At 33.1% G+C, this 15,620-nt stretch overlaps 1 protein-coding gene and 1 long non-coding RNA gene across 2 annotated transcripts; both read right to left on the bottom strand.

Moving 5' to 3' along the window:
* Nucleotides 1-8,598: 8,598 nt before the first annotated feature.
* LOC111377329 lies at nucleotides 8,599-10,163 on the bottom strand. Its single transcript, XR_002699699.1, has 3 exons — nucleotides 10,080-10,163; nucleotides 9,927-9,979; nucleotides 8,599-9,585 (listed from the first exon to the last, which is right to left on the bottom strand). It is a non-coding gene; the product is annotated as an uncharacterized LOC111377329 (long non-coding RNA).
* A 3,860-nt stretch (nucleotides 10,164-14,023) lies between these two features.
* On the bottom strand, nucleotides 14,024-14,476 carry LOC111377328 (BURP domain-containing protein 16-like). Its single transcript, XM_023000407.1, has one exon. It carries the CDS (start codon nucleotides 14,474-14,476, stop codon nucleotides 14,024-14,026), a length of 453 nt encoding a protein of 150 aa, XP_022856175.1.
* Between the last annotated feature and the right edge of the window lie 1,144 nt (nucleotides 14,477-15,620).

Raw genomic sequence — 15,620 nt, 5'->3', positions numbered from 1 at the left:
TTTTGTCATACCACGTGACATTTCCCGTCACATGTATTGCCCTGACACATTGCTAGATGTCAATCAGGGACGGCGAATGTGAATTGATGATAAATTAAAAGGGTGTTTTAATTTATCAATTTTGATTAGATGAAAATAATATTTCACGTCGTTAGATATCGTGGTCGGGAACCTAATGGGTCGCACACAAAAGAGAATTGGAAGATTTCAAATTGCCAATTGGTTAATTTAATAATCGTTGGATAAATTAATTAATTGGATTTGTTATTTATATTGTCGAATTAATTAATTAGATTAATTAATTCACGGACCGGGTTTAATTAAATGGATTAATTAAATATTGGACCGGACCAGATCGAACCTATTTGGGTTTATATAAATACATGGTTAGGGTTTGAGGCCCACATGATTTACATTATTCTTGCTGGCACAAGAGAGAAAACCCTGGTAGCTGCAATCTTGTTCTCTGTGTAAATTACCGTTAGAGGCTGGACAATTGGACAACTGTGGATGACGAATCAAAATTGTTGGAACGAAAAGAATAGTAAAGAAGTTTGCAGATCTGAAAAGGTACAATCTTATCATAATTTCTATCTAAACACAAAGGCGATTATTGGTGGGAATCGAAAATTATTTTAAATTCTGCTGTGCATGAATAAGTAGATTCCCAACAGTGATATCAAAGCATACTTTTTGTTTGTTAGAAATTGTTTAATATCTTTGTACAATCAAAAGTTGATTGTTGTTCATGTTCTAGTTTCTAGCAATTAAGAATATTTGTTATCACGATCAAAATTTGTTAGAAATTGTTTAATATATAAAAAAAACAAAAATCGACAACTGCCAGCGGGAAGAAACAGCGACGACTGTCGCCGCTGCTCGGAGCGGCAGCAGACACCTGCTGCCTACACAGCAGCTTGAAAACGCTGCTGTAGCGAGAGGAGCCACTGCTCAGGTGGCTCCTGCCCAGGGACTCCTACCGTGGGGCTTTAATGTGGCGCCGGTCGATGAGGCCGGGGCCAACAACAAAAACAAAAAAGAAAAAAAATGAATTGGGCCTGGGTTGAAATTTTAGAAATTTCAGGCCCCTGGATGTAATTTCAATTCGGGGTAATGTTGCAATTTTGATTGTAACGGGCTTGCTTGTAATTTGTGAAATTGTGAGGCCTTATTTATAATTTTAAATTGAAGGGCCTGCTTGCAATTTAATTTTAGGGTTAAGTTGTGAATTTCAAATAAGGACCTATTTCTCTAACTTGTGAAATTGGAAGGGTCCGTTCTAAAAATCTCGAAATTGTGAGGCTTTGACTATAAATATTAACTTGGGTCAAATTTCAACTTCAAAATGGGTTTTGAATTTAAATTTTAAATGGGTTTTAAAATTATGTTTTTAATTGGGTTTGACCCATATTTTGATTTTGACCTAAGTTAAAATTTTATTTAAAATTTAACGACTTTTATATTTTCGTTAAAATATGATTTTAACTTAAATATTAAATTTTGACCCTATATTGGATTTTATTTTATTTAGGAGTGTTATCTTAGATAAAAATATTAATTCAATTTAAATTAAAGTTTGACTTTAATTTAATACTTAATTAAAATTTGATTTTAATTAATTATTCACCCCGAATATATTCTAGAAATTAGAATTCGATTCTAATTTGACATTTAATTAAAATTTGATTTTAATTAAATTATCTCCCCCTAAATTTCATCTTGAAATTAGAGTTGGACTCTAATTTGGTATTTAATTAAATTTTGATTTTAATTAAATTAATTCGCCCTAAATATTGGAATTAGAATTAGACTCTAATTTTGCTATTTAATTAAAATTTGATTTTAATTAAATTCAACCGCCTTACATTTTGAAATTAGAGTTGGACTCTAATTTGATATTTAATTAAGATTTGATTTTAATTAAATAATCCCACCATATAATTGTTGAATTAGAGTTGGACTCTAATTTGTTATTTAATTAAAATTTGATTTTAATTAAATATTCCTGCTAATTAAATAATCGATTAATATGATTAATTAATTATTTAATTATTCTGATCCATTTGTCTAAAAGAGTTTAGACGTCTTAATTACTAGAAATTTGAAACTAATTTGCATATAATATTAGATATTAAATATGTATACATTTATGTGATGAATGTATTATTAGTGGACAATTATGGACTCGACCATATGGATGTATTGAATGGTTAATTTTATTCTTGTCGTTTTATGGGTCTGGGAGCTCTTACTTGTTTTGGGCTTGCGAGCCCGTTATTATTGTTATTATTTTGGGCCGCGAGTCCAATATCTTTTAGGCCTGCGTGCCAACTAGTATAGGATACATGTTGCAATTGGACTAATTGAAGAAATAAGAAGAGGAGGAGACCATGGAGATGGCGCATTGATACTGATCAGTGTAATACCCCTAGAAATTGACCAACTAGTCTTCCTTATGGCTCGGGAAGATTAGATAGTAAAGTCCATAATTGTCCACACTATTATATTATGTTATATATAATTTATTTGCATGGTAGATGTATAATAATATATATATGATTGTATTGTTGTTGATGAGACTTTTGAATGCAAAATCCCTCCATAAAATATTAAGTCACATTTGTAATCGCCTTTCATCATTATAGTGAAAAATCAGAGTCTCAAATCGTCTCAGCTTGTTGAGTACACTCAAGGTTGGTCCATTAGGGATATGTTTGACACTATGAAATATTTGATATTTCTGAATGACGGATTTGACTTAACTAAAAATTATCTTTTGTTGAGTACACTCAAGGAGATAAATTTTAGAGGCAGGTTAAGCTAATACATAAAATGTGTGAAAACAAGGAGTTGTCAACTTAATGATCTGGGAGTTGTATGGAGATACAATTGATAATAGTATCTATCCAAATGTTACATTAAGGTTTGTTGAGTACACTCAAGGTCTTAGTATAACGGATGAGATCCCAACCCACTGGGTGTCGAGTATGGACTCCATAAATTTATGTGAGAGGGTCATAAATTTGATTTAAACAGTGGAAGCATAATTAATTTAATAAAAGTCCATGGTAAATTAATTGATACATTTTTTATATATTATTCTTTTCCTTTTCGTCATTTACATTTATATTGAATCGTGAGTAACCATATGTTTTGAATGGCATACTAAATGCCAACAACCAAACTATATTTTTTTTATTGGCACTGCAATTTGAGAATTGTTTTCAAGCATGAGAAAAGTTGGTTGTTCTTAAGTAGCCATTTTCTAGAGACACCTGACGATGACTCAACTAAGGAAAATGTGGCTACTATAATAAACACAGTGATGAGATAGTATTGCACGCATGTGATACTAGCAACTATATCACTGAGTTACAAAAGCGACTTGAGAGTATAGATGTTAACACATAATTCTTCATTAAAAAGAGTTGTGTGATAATAATCATGTGTGGAAGGATATGAGACTTTCAAACAACTATACCGGTGCAATATAACAACGTAATCTTCTATCGATGCTTAAACACCGAAAATGATTGGCGTTGAGAAATGTCTCAATTGAGTTCAATCATAAACCATGAACTAAATAGTGACTTGGTTCTGCAATCTCTGTCAAAAAAAGCTATTCACAACTAATTATGAATTTAACGTGAATAAATTCGAATGCACAATTATTGAGTTGCTTAACATGTTTAAGACTGTTAAGCCCAACATCAAAGTTAATAGTGGGCAAGTCATTGATTTCTCTAAAGATATTAAGAGGAAGTCTAAAGGGGCTTTGTGAAAGCGTCCAATATGGTTAAGACAGTCTAAGCGAAGGACAATACCAAATCTAATGACCCTTGGTTTCATTATAGAATGAAAGGTCAATTGGAAGGAATATTGCGTGACTTACATCTACTTCACGAGTTACTTAGGTATTTGATACCAGATGTAAATCTCATATTTATACAAATATGGAGAAACTAAAAAGAAGTAGACCACTGCGAAAGGGAGAAGTTGACATACACGTTGGAGAGGAGCAAAGTTTGCTGCATTGCCTGTACGAATATACTTCTTGGCTCTTGCCATTGCCTTTTGGTTTTAGTATTAGAATTAGAGAAATGTCGCTTTATACTCACTATAGCTGGAACATTAAAATGAATTTAATGTTCGGACATGAACAATTTTAATGTTAAGGACAATTTTTGTTCTTATTTATCTTGATAAAGATCCCAATGGCTATGGTAAATTACAAAACGACGTTTATATTCTTTAATACTAAGGATTCTATAATGAGCATAGAAATTATAAGACATAAATGCGATAATCTAATTATTACCCAAATCTGGCATGACAGACTTTATCATTTAGATGAAATGTAATTCCAAAGTTACATAAAGATGTATACTTGGAATTAATTGATTTTGACAAGTACAAATTATGCATATCTAACACAATGATCAAATCTTCTTTTACTTGAAAAGAAGAAAAGTCAGCATAATTACTGGTCTAATGCATGGTGATGCATATGGACTTGTGTCAATTAATGTCAGGTAATGTTTCTCTTATTTCATCAATGATCATGTATACTTGATGAAAACTCAAACATGAAACTCTTGAAAAGTTTAAGGAATTCACACTAGAATTAGAAAAACAAATAGGTAAAGATACCCTCACATTAAGATTCGATCAAGTGAGAATATCTTAAAAATAAAATCTAGATTATCTAAGAGTGAATGAGATTCTCTTGCAGTGGATTCCTTCATATACACTGCAGCAAGGTGTTGTATCTAAAAGGAGGAATCGTTAATTATTAGATATAATGCGGTTAATAACAAGCCATGTAAATCTCCCAAAAATTGTTTTGGAGTCGTGCATTGATTGTAGTGTACAACACACTAAATCATGTCCCGTCTAAATTGGTTGACAAGAATCCATACGAGTTATGGAAAGGCAATAGTCCCAATTTATCTTATATGCAAGCTTGGGACCATGACGCTTATTTGAAGCGCCCTGAATCGGATAAGTCTGACGCTAAATTTGATAAATACGTATTTGTGGGATATTCAAAGCCGACGTTTGAATATTAATTCTATTATCATGAAGAAAGTCTTCATCTCACGATATATCGTCTTCTTAGAGAAAATATTTACTCTAGGAGAGGACAGTGGGAGTAAAATAGAATTTGAAAGAGTTCAAGAGTCCATAGATATAGTTAACCAAGTAAATAAATTCGAGTTTGATCCCATATCTGATATGGGACATATTTTGGATCAGGAAGTAAAGACTCTTGAGGACATGACAGCTCTTTGGGAATTTAGTAGGATCATTCGACCTTCAAGAAAGTATAAATCCATGATCATTAATCAGGTATTAGTGATCCAGGATAATGAACCTACTAGTTGCAACAAAATAAAGTCAAGTGTTGACTTAAAAGAGACAGCAAGAGGCCATGATACTTGAGATGAACTCGACGTATGTGAACAAGGTTTGGACCTTGGTAGAGCCTCCTGATGGAATAAAACCCATAAGGTTTCGTAAATAGTTTACAAGGGAAATGTCGATGTGGATGTGAATATCCATATATACAAAGCAATGCTAGAAGCAAAGGTTAAGTGTTGACCTTGGTGAAATCTTTCTCCTGTGGCCCTGCTGAAGTCCATTCGGGTTTTATTTGTAACAGTTGCATATCGTAACTAAAGGTTAAGATAAATCTCTAGGGAGCTGAAATTTTCGATTTGATGGGAAAAGTCAAAGTGTTTGATTTTATCAAATTTGAAAATAAGATAGTGGGAGCATTGTCGTATTCCTAATATTATAGAAAATGACATCCCTATAATTCAATCGTTAAAATAATGGTTGTTAAAGAATTTATTCATAAACGATATGGGATAAGCAACTAGATCTATAGAGGTAGATCTAGAAGATTGCTTAACTCATCCCAATTTACATAGATGAAATCTTGAGAAAATTTCATATGAAGAAACTAGTTTACTCTTAAGCGGTATGTTGGAAAGGTTTCAAACGTGAAGCAACCGTTGATTCAATAGTAGAAACCTAATACATGGTTACTTCAGAAGTAGCAAAGAGTTGCAATATGGATCATGATGTTCATAAATAAACTTGGAGTAGTTCCTGATATTGTTGATCACATACCATTGTATTGTGATAACAATAGAGCCATTGCGAAAGCAAATGAACTAAGGTCTCATCAATGATCCAAACATGTATTAACGCGATATAATCTCATCAGAGAGATAATACATAGAAATGACGTAAAGAGAAGAACAAATTCCCACATTTAACAATATTACAGATCCATTGACAAAGAGTTGTCGTAGCATAAACATGATCGTCATGTAGACTTATGATAATGGATACATAAATGATTGGATCTAGTGCAAGTGGGAGTTTGTAAATATTATGCCCTAGGTCCAATCAATTTTGGACATAAATACTTTTATATATAATTAATGCAATTAAATGTCAGATCTATTATTTAATTAATAGATAATTAAATAAATAATAGAGTCCGTAGATTCAAATCTTCGTAATTTATTAATCACAAGGAGTTGTGATTGTGAGATACAAATTACATCTGATTGAATCTTAAATTGTCCATGGTCATAAGTGATAACGAGATACGGATATCGTTATTACTGATAGATCATCACGTGTGACATTTCTTACTTGTGAAGTAAGTAGCTGATCTCACAAACTAAAGTGTGGTGACACTTAAATGACAAGTGGATGTTTTGTTATAGAACAAAACATTGGAGACCCGTCGAGAGATTCCATATTATAACTATCTGAGTGTCAGTGGTTAATCTCTAACGTTTGGTAGTGAAATTGGTCTTTAGACTTGAGGTCGTCATGGTACCTTACATGAGGACAGTCATACTTTGGCGGTGTTGATGTTGCTCTGTAAAGGGCCGCTAATACGACATCGTTCTGGTACGTCAAGAATTGTATGAAGGTTATGATTGACCAATAAAAGATTCGTCACTCTTAGATAGTAGGAAATTATGATCTGCGTTTTATTCAATTAAGTCGATAACAAAATCATTGGCCAAGGTGTACTCATAAGTCGAAAAGGAGTTTTCGACTTATATTAACTTAATAGTGGAGTGAAAGATATGATTGAAATTCGAGATTGACACAATTCCATATCTCGTAATTGATCGGATCATATTAACGAAGGGATTATAATTTCACGGTAAACGAACGAATTTGGTTTTGTCATACCACGTGACATTTCCCGTCACATGTATTGCCTTGACACATTGCTAGATGTCAATCAGGGATGGCGAGTGTAAATTGACGATAAATTAAAAGGGTGTTTTAATTTATCAATTTTAATTAGATGAAAATAATATTTCACGTCGTTAGATATCGTGGTCGGGAACCTAATGGGTCGCACACAAAAGAAAATTGGAAGATTTCAAATTGTTAATTGGTTAATTTAACAATCGTTGGATAAATTAATTAATTGGATTTGTTAATTATATTGTCGAATTTATTAATTAGATTAATTAATTCACGGACCGAATTTAATTAAATGGATTAATTAAATATTGGATCGGACCGGACCGAGCCCGTTTGGGTTTATATAAATACATGGTTAGGGTTTGAGGTCCACATGATTTTCATTATTCTTGTTGGCACAAGAGAGAAAACCCTAGTAGCTGCAATCTTGATCTCTGTATGGATTACCGTTGGAGGCTGGACAATTGGACAGCTGTGAATGATGAATCAAGATTGATGGAATGAAAAGAATAGCAAAGAAGTTTGCAGATCTGAAAAGGTACAATCTTATCACAATTTCTATCTAAACACGAAGACGATTCTTGGTGGGAATCAAAAATTATTTTAATTCCGCTGTACATGTATAAATAGATTCCCAACAGATAGCCATTTCACCCAAAAGAAAATCACCACTTGAACTCAATTGTTTCAATTCAATTACAAGTGAACATACTTCATGAAGATAAACATTAGAGCTAACATGCATTGAAGTTGTGAACTTCAAAATCACTTCATAAAAGCTTTTAAGGAACTTCACAAAAATAGAAGCATTTTCCCAATCAAAAGTTGTAGGAGGCCCACTTCTTCTACAACCATCATACTCCTAAAAATAATTTACATACTGCACATCATCATCCTCTAACCTTTCAAAAGCTTTTTGAAATTTTAAAGTGGCTTCCAACATCAAATATGTGGAATTCCACCTCGTGAGTACATCCAAAAACACAAGTGACTACAATCAATTTTTTCTTCACAAGTGATTTAACATATTTCGCAACACTGTGAATACTAACAATTGAATCATGTGCTTCCTTTAATCCCTCACACACAATCAAATTAACAATATGCGTACAACACCTCATTTGCAGATGCTTTCCATTTAAAACACACCCATCACCACTTCAACCAATCATCTTCCTCCCCATATAAGAAATAGCTGTTTCATTTGTAGTTGTATTGTCAACTGTAATTGTAAACAATGTCTCAATACCCCATACACGCAAACAAGCCTCAACAGCTTTAACAATGGTTTCACCCTTATGAATAGCAATCACACAAAAACCCAAAATCCATATATGAACTTCCAATCAAAATCAACATAGTGTGCTGTGAGAGACATATAACTAATATTTTGAATGGAGCTTCAAGTATCAATAGTAAGAGAAACTCTTTGATGTTGGATGATCTTTTTCAATTGCAATTTTTTATCCATATACAACTGATCTCCAACAACAATTCTACGAGATGGAGGATCAAATTTAGGACTTGCTACCTTACAAAATTGTCTAAACCCCTCACCTTCAACAAAGCCAAAAGGTAATTCGTCCAATATTATCATCTTAGCACATGCAAGCCTACACTCTTCCTTATTAAAGCCAACTAGAATGTTCACACAACCCTCAATTGGGCTTTTTGTCATCTATCTTCCAATCTTTTGAGATACTTCTTACAATAAAAAACCAAATGATTCCTCAAGTTAATAGTCCCATACTTCCTAGCCCCACAGGCATAATCCTGCCCACAATAGTTTTGTGCACACCTAACGTCTTCAGCGTTTGGATTCCCTACAACTGTGAAGTGTTCCCACACATCCAAAGATTTTTTATTTTTTCTCTTCCCTAAACATAATAGTGGAAGTGGGGGAACAGATGTTGAAGGAGTTTCATTAATAGCTTCAATTTCACTATTTATATATGTATTCATATCTATACAAATCAAACAAGAAACAAAATACTGCTAATACTGACCACGTTGCCTTTCTTCTATACAAAGGAATCAAGCTGAGGTTGATGCGATTGTGCTGGAGATTGAAGGAACTCCAAACAAATCAAAATTGGGGGCTAATGCAATTCTAGGAGTTTCTCTTAGTGGATGTTGGGCTTGAGCTGGAGCAAAGGGGATATCCCTCTACAAACACATGTACATTCAGGAAATATCAAACACCAAAGAGCTTGTTATGCCAGTCCCAGCATTCAATGTGATTAATGGAGGTAACATGCTGGTAAAAATAGGAGCAAAATTGGTAAAATAAGAGCAGAAATTGAATACCAAAATATCACTCTTTCTTCTTCTATAACCTTGCTGCAAATAATTCAAGAACAATGGACTAAATATATGACAGAATCTAGAAACCATATAAGAAATGGAATAAGGCTAATTAATTTAAACAATGTAACTGGTAATTATTGACTTTAAAATAACGAAATTGCATTACATATGAAGAAGCACCTCTTATTTTGACAACCAACTGGTACAATTTAATACTCACCTAAAGCAATCTACATGATTCAATAAATATATTAATAAACTGAGAACCCAAATGCAAAATACAAACACTTTAAAAAAAGAAGAAAAATATTTTTATCAGACTAATGTCTGGAATTTCTATAAAAATACCAAAGTGAGAAAATGTTGGTTAGTACCTCGTGCAAAAATGAACTTCTTCAATTCCGGATCAGGACTTTTATTTGGATGACTGAACACAAGAAATAAATATAAAGCAGTGTTTAACAACCCAGTTTGCAAAAAAAAAATCTTTAATACGAAAAAACAGAAGTGGAGAGAGAGTAACTCACAAACAATACATTGAAGAGAACGCTTGAAAAGTGGCAACCAAATGCCAAATAGTTGTAGAGAAGAGGAAGATTAGTGGATGCAGGCAGCTAGGTTTTAGAAGCATAGAGAAGGTTTCACGGGTTGATGCGAATGAGTCGGGATGGCAATCAAGCTTGTCGGCTCAAGCCGGTCATAGTTGGGACTGGAAAAAGCCTGAGCTAACCTGGCTTGAAGCTCGGGCTCACAAGCCTTTTCACATAAAAAAATAAATTAAATTATGTAAAGGTAGCTGAGTGCTTTTTTTAGGCAGCATCCTTAATTAAAAAAAAAATCGAGCATGTCCGACTCTGTTCAGTAAGGCCCAAGCCAAGATATTTTGGTCGAGCAAAAGCTCGACTCTGGCTTGTAAAAAAACTTGGACCATCTTACTTGAGCAAAGCTCGAGCTTCAAGTTTCGATTCGTGAATCGGCTTGTTGACACCACTACAAATGAGAGGAAGAGGGAGGGTTTTACATTTGATATTGGGTTGGGCCGGTTTAAATGGGTTTAAACCTAAACCGACCTGGCCCAAAAAAATTTATAATGGTTTGGAACCCAAATCGAACCGTTTTTATTCCAAAGTGACCTGACCAGACCTAATCCAGCCCAATTCGGGGTTGGGTTGGGTTTGCGATTTTTATAGGCAAAGCCCTAGCGATTGTACCATGCTCGGTCAATCGATGTTTAAAAAAGGTGTTATTGGATTCTTAAGCGTTCTTCTTTCATGAGAGGAAGCGTAAGCCTCACCATCAACCAAAACAATATTAAAATGCAAAATGAAATCATAATAAATCATAAACAATCTTCAAAATTCATAACAGAGGATGTACTTGTACACAAGTCTGGTACTCCCTATATAAGCCTATGCCACATGATTTTTACCCTAATATGCAGTGGACAGGTCACAAGCTCAAACTATTTTTCAATCTCTCTCAAAATTTCACGAAATTACTGAGATTATTGGTCGATATTGCGTTATATCTCTTTATCCGAGGACAGAGCACCACACTTGTTCAATATGCAGCAAGATGGAATGCAATCAGGATATTGACAGGGTACAACTCTTCCAAAACAAATATGATACACATTCACAAAATTTAACATGGACTACCATCAATACTTTAGCGTCATATCATTTTATCTTTGACACGTCTACTAATGCGTGTTCCATTCAACAATATTTTTTACTCATTAGGCATCAAGAAAGTATTTCTGAAGTTGAATGGTCTCAGAGGATTGTAGTACATTAAACTTGATCACTAGTTTTCGGAAAGAAAAGGAAAATGAATACAAGCTCTTAGTTCACTATTGAGAAACATAATTTAGCCTAAGATACAGAAATTGACTTCAAATTTTTATTAAGCCCTTGTTTGAGCCGCATTATGAAGAAAAAAAAAAGTATTTTGGAAAAATATTTTTTGGAGAATGTGTGGTTGAAAAATAAAAAAAGTTTTCAATGTACGTGTAACATTATTATTATTGTTATTATTATTTTGGGGAATGTATGATTCAAAATGAGTTTTGATAAAATAAATTTTTGATAAAATGGGACTCAAACAAGGGCTAAGTCCATTAGATGTACTCATAGTTTCTATATTAAAGAATGTTTGGCTGGTTATATTATAGTGTTACTATATGTACATGGTATTTGACATCGGGCCATAACGGGCTTGAAGCCCTTAGACTCTTTCTCTAGTAATGCATTGGTTGGCCCATTAGACCAATGAAGCTCTCTTACATTTAACCGAGGGGATCATGCTACATTTACAAACTTTTTTTTACAAAATTCTTTACTTACTAATCACAGTATGAGATGGAGACCACGAGCCGACATTTTTTAAATTCATGTGGGGACCGCTTGTTTGTGAGAGTAAATAACTCATTTTGTACACATTTATTTGTACATACATACATACATACATACATACATACATACATACATACATACATATATNAAGTTTGACGCAAGCCTAAAACTTATGCCCTTTGAGTCCACATATTTACACATGTTCGTTTTGTATTTTTGCTCTAGCTAAAACAAAGCTGTGGGCTTTTAGGGAACTTTAGGGTTCTAGCCTTATGGCAATTCAGTGTGGAGAGGAAATATGTACAGCAACCCAATTTTGTTCTCATTGTGATAGTGAAAGCAGACTGATCGCATAATTCCACGAGTGTGTGAAATGATACAAGTTATATTGACAGTGAATTTTGACGACAAGTATTGCACTCACAAAGACTAAATACTTATTATCAATTTTATCTTAAATCTAGCGTAAATCTAAATTAACATTGTAAAAATTTATCAAATCAAGTGTTTTTTTATAACTAATTTATCCTAAGATGTTCTAATTTAACCTAGATAATCTAATTTGTGGAGAACTTTAAGGATTAAGTGGTTAGGAACCCCAATTTCACTTAGGCTATTAATATTCACCAATCCAACATCATTCAACCTCTTTTTCATATGTATCAATAACGGAATTAACCAATTTTAGCTAATAGTCTTTCTCGAGCAAAACTAGATATATTCACATACTCGAATTTACTATATCTCTATATAAATTCATACACATGTAAAGGCATTAATTTGTAGGAATTCAATCAAGATTGCAAGCTATAATTATCTCTCGTTCTCTTATAAAAACATGTCACATATTGCACGAATCAAACAAATATATCTCATTTCGTTCTCAATAACATCCTTAAACTTGTAAATTGGTGATCAAGCAATTGAATGTTAATTCAACACAATATGCAATTAACACACATCAGAGTTACATGGAATCTTTTGAATTAAATAAGTATTAAATCTAAGCTATATCATTCATCATGACAACTAATTATTTATCCATTCATAATTTTGGAATAAAAAAAATCAAAGGATTAAAAATCACAGAGTTCAATATGATGAATAAAGAAAATAATCCTAACAATTGTTGTTCTTTAACACCCAATTTTCAATAATGGATCATCAATCTTCTCATCAAAGTAGATATATCTCTCGGCCAATTGTGTTCTTCAATCCTCAAACCCCAAATTAAGATGCAAATCTTGAGGGTTCGATGTATTTGAATGTGTAATAATTTTGCCTAAAGATGGTATATCTAACCTTCTTTAATTATGAATGAAAGATTCATATTTTAGACCTCAATTTAGGTCTAAAATAGAGTCCCAAGTTCATAGAGAATCATAATTTAACTATTTAAGTCAATTTAGGATATTCTAAATTGCTGAAAATTATACTTTCACTTGTTTAAATTGGTCCACGTTTCCTCATTTTGCTCAGATCGAATCCTGATATATTACAATTAAAGTCTTTCAACTTTCAAACTTGATTCCTTGGTCCTCAACTTCTAAAATATGTCCAACTTTACTCATTTTTTAAAAACTGTCATTTCTTTTCATCCATTCTCATCCAATATTGTTTTTCTCCGAAAATAATCAATGAGCAAGTATGATCAAGTGTGAGATGGTAATAATCACTTCCAAGACTACTTTTAATGGCCAACATAAAGTGTAATTCACAGACTATAGGTGGAACATCTTCTTCTTCATATTTCAATGATCAAGATAAGCATAATTCACAGGTTATGGGTAGAACGTCTTTTTTTCCATATTTGAAGGTAAATATCATAATTATATTGGAAAATATACTTCAGATCTATAGGATTTGAACTAAGAATTTCTCAACATTAATTGCAGCGTAGCAATGAAAAAGGTACACTCTTATAGATCACCTCTGCCCATAAGTTTATTATATAATCTGATGATAACAAAGATGTCTTTCTTGCGCAATCCTACAGAATTCAAGCTTCTATACAATCTTAATTTACAAGCCACATTGACCGAGTTTCCTCTACTGCTCAAGAATTACGTCTACTTCATCGCTACAGATTGAGTACACACATTCCAATTTCATACTGTCTAGTCAACGGCAATCCATGCCAGATCAATGCTTGACATCCAGTGACATGCCTCGCCTTCTCCAGGGGAGAATTTCAGAATCTTAAAAGCCACATGACTTGCAGGCCAAGCTGAGGTATCCATATGACATATTGCAATCACAGTGCTAACTGGGAGTCGAGTCTTGGGTTCAACCAAGTCTACAGCATAGAGTTGAGTTGAAGAGATTGAATGGCAGAAATAGGCTGCAAAGGGAGGATAAACTTCATGGTAGGCAGCTACTTTCTGCCTATCAAATTTCTTGATCTTTCTTATCAGGAATTCACTTCTCGTGCATTCTGAAGCCAGTGCAAGTAAGTTGTTTTTGCCTAAGGCAAACTTTGAGATACTAATCATTTTTTCTAGGGATTTTGGGCAATTCTTGATTTCTCCCTTTATAGCTTGTGCATTGCAATAAGAAAGAGTTGTTTCCATAGATTGCTTTGACAGTTCAAAGGACTTGGGAAATAGTTTTGTAATGCTTTTTCTGCTGATAGAAATTTTTGATGCTATTTCTTGAGGGAGAAATGCTCGATTTGGAATTTTTTCTTCTAAATCTGAGAGATGGAATTTATATCCTTCTGTAAGGATTGAGATCCTGTTAAGAAAATTTGTCTGCGTATTGGAGTTGACAGGTAATGCACCATTATTAGTGAAAATTGATTAATTCGAATGAAGAAGAGAGTTTAGCAAGTGACCAAAAATTGTGATTTTCTGAGAAATCGTTTTTGGATATCATTTTCTATAATAATTGCGATCCTTCTTTGTTAATGGGGATAGTTTTTTGAAGACAGAATCTGGCGTTCGATTTTGCACGTTTTTGGACCAGAACTTGTTTTGGTCAGAAGCAATGGATGATGAAGAGACTCGAGTTGACACAAAAGAAGAAGAAAAGGCCAAGTGAAAGAAGAGGAGAGAAGTGAGAGAATGTGAAGTAGCCATTCTTATTTCTAGAGAGACACACATAGAATTTACATAAAATCCTCAAGATAAGTTTCGCTAGGAAAATTTCTTCAGGCCATATTTATACTTGAAACTTGGCGAGTGAAATTGAAGATGTGATGTGATGCAGAAGGAATTAGATTTTATGAAAAAGTGAAATGGCACAGGCAAAAATAAACAACTTTTCAATTTTTGGAGAAATTTTGGGGTTCTTCGTTTTTGGCGAAATTTTAGTTTAATTTGATTGGAAACGGGCCAATAAATTTTAGTCTAATTTTTTTATTTTTCAGAATTTTCCTAGGGTTTTTCCTATATAAAGCATTGTAAGCCTTTCGTGGTCCCATTGATTAACAGAAATAAAAAATAAAAATAAAAATTGTGAGTTTTTTCATCTTCTAAGATTTGTTTATTTTTCCTATAACCTTCCGCTACATCAAGATGCATAGAATTTTGCATATAGGTTCATAAATCTATCTAAATAAAGAAGAATTCTTGACCAATCCTTGAAAAAGAATGCTCAAACTTCAAATTTTGGATTTTTCCCCACAAGGTTTTTTTTATTTATGAAAAAAAGAGGGGGAAAAAAGAAGAAGCGATAACCTAAGTATTTGAAATCGGATCTATACCAGGGATAAGA

The sequence above is a fragment of the Olea europaea genome, unplaced genomic scaffold, assembly GCF_002742605.1.
Source record: "Olea europaea var. sylvestris unplaced genomic scaffold, O_europaea_v1 scaffold1639, whole genome shotgun sequence".
In the NCBI taxonomy this organism is placed as follows: domain Eukaryota; kingdom Viridiplantae; phylum Streptophyta; class Magnoliopsida; order Lamiales; family Oleaceae; genus Olea; species Olea europaea.
This window is presented reverse-complemented; position numbering and strand designations above follow the sequence as displayed.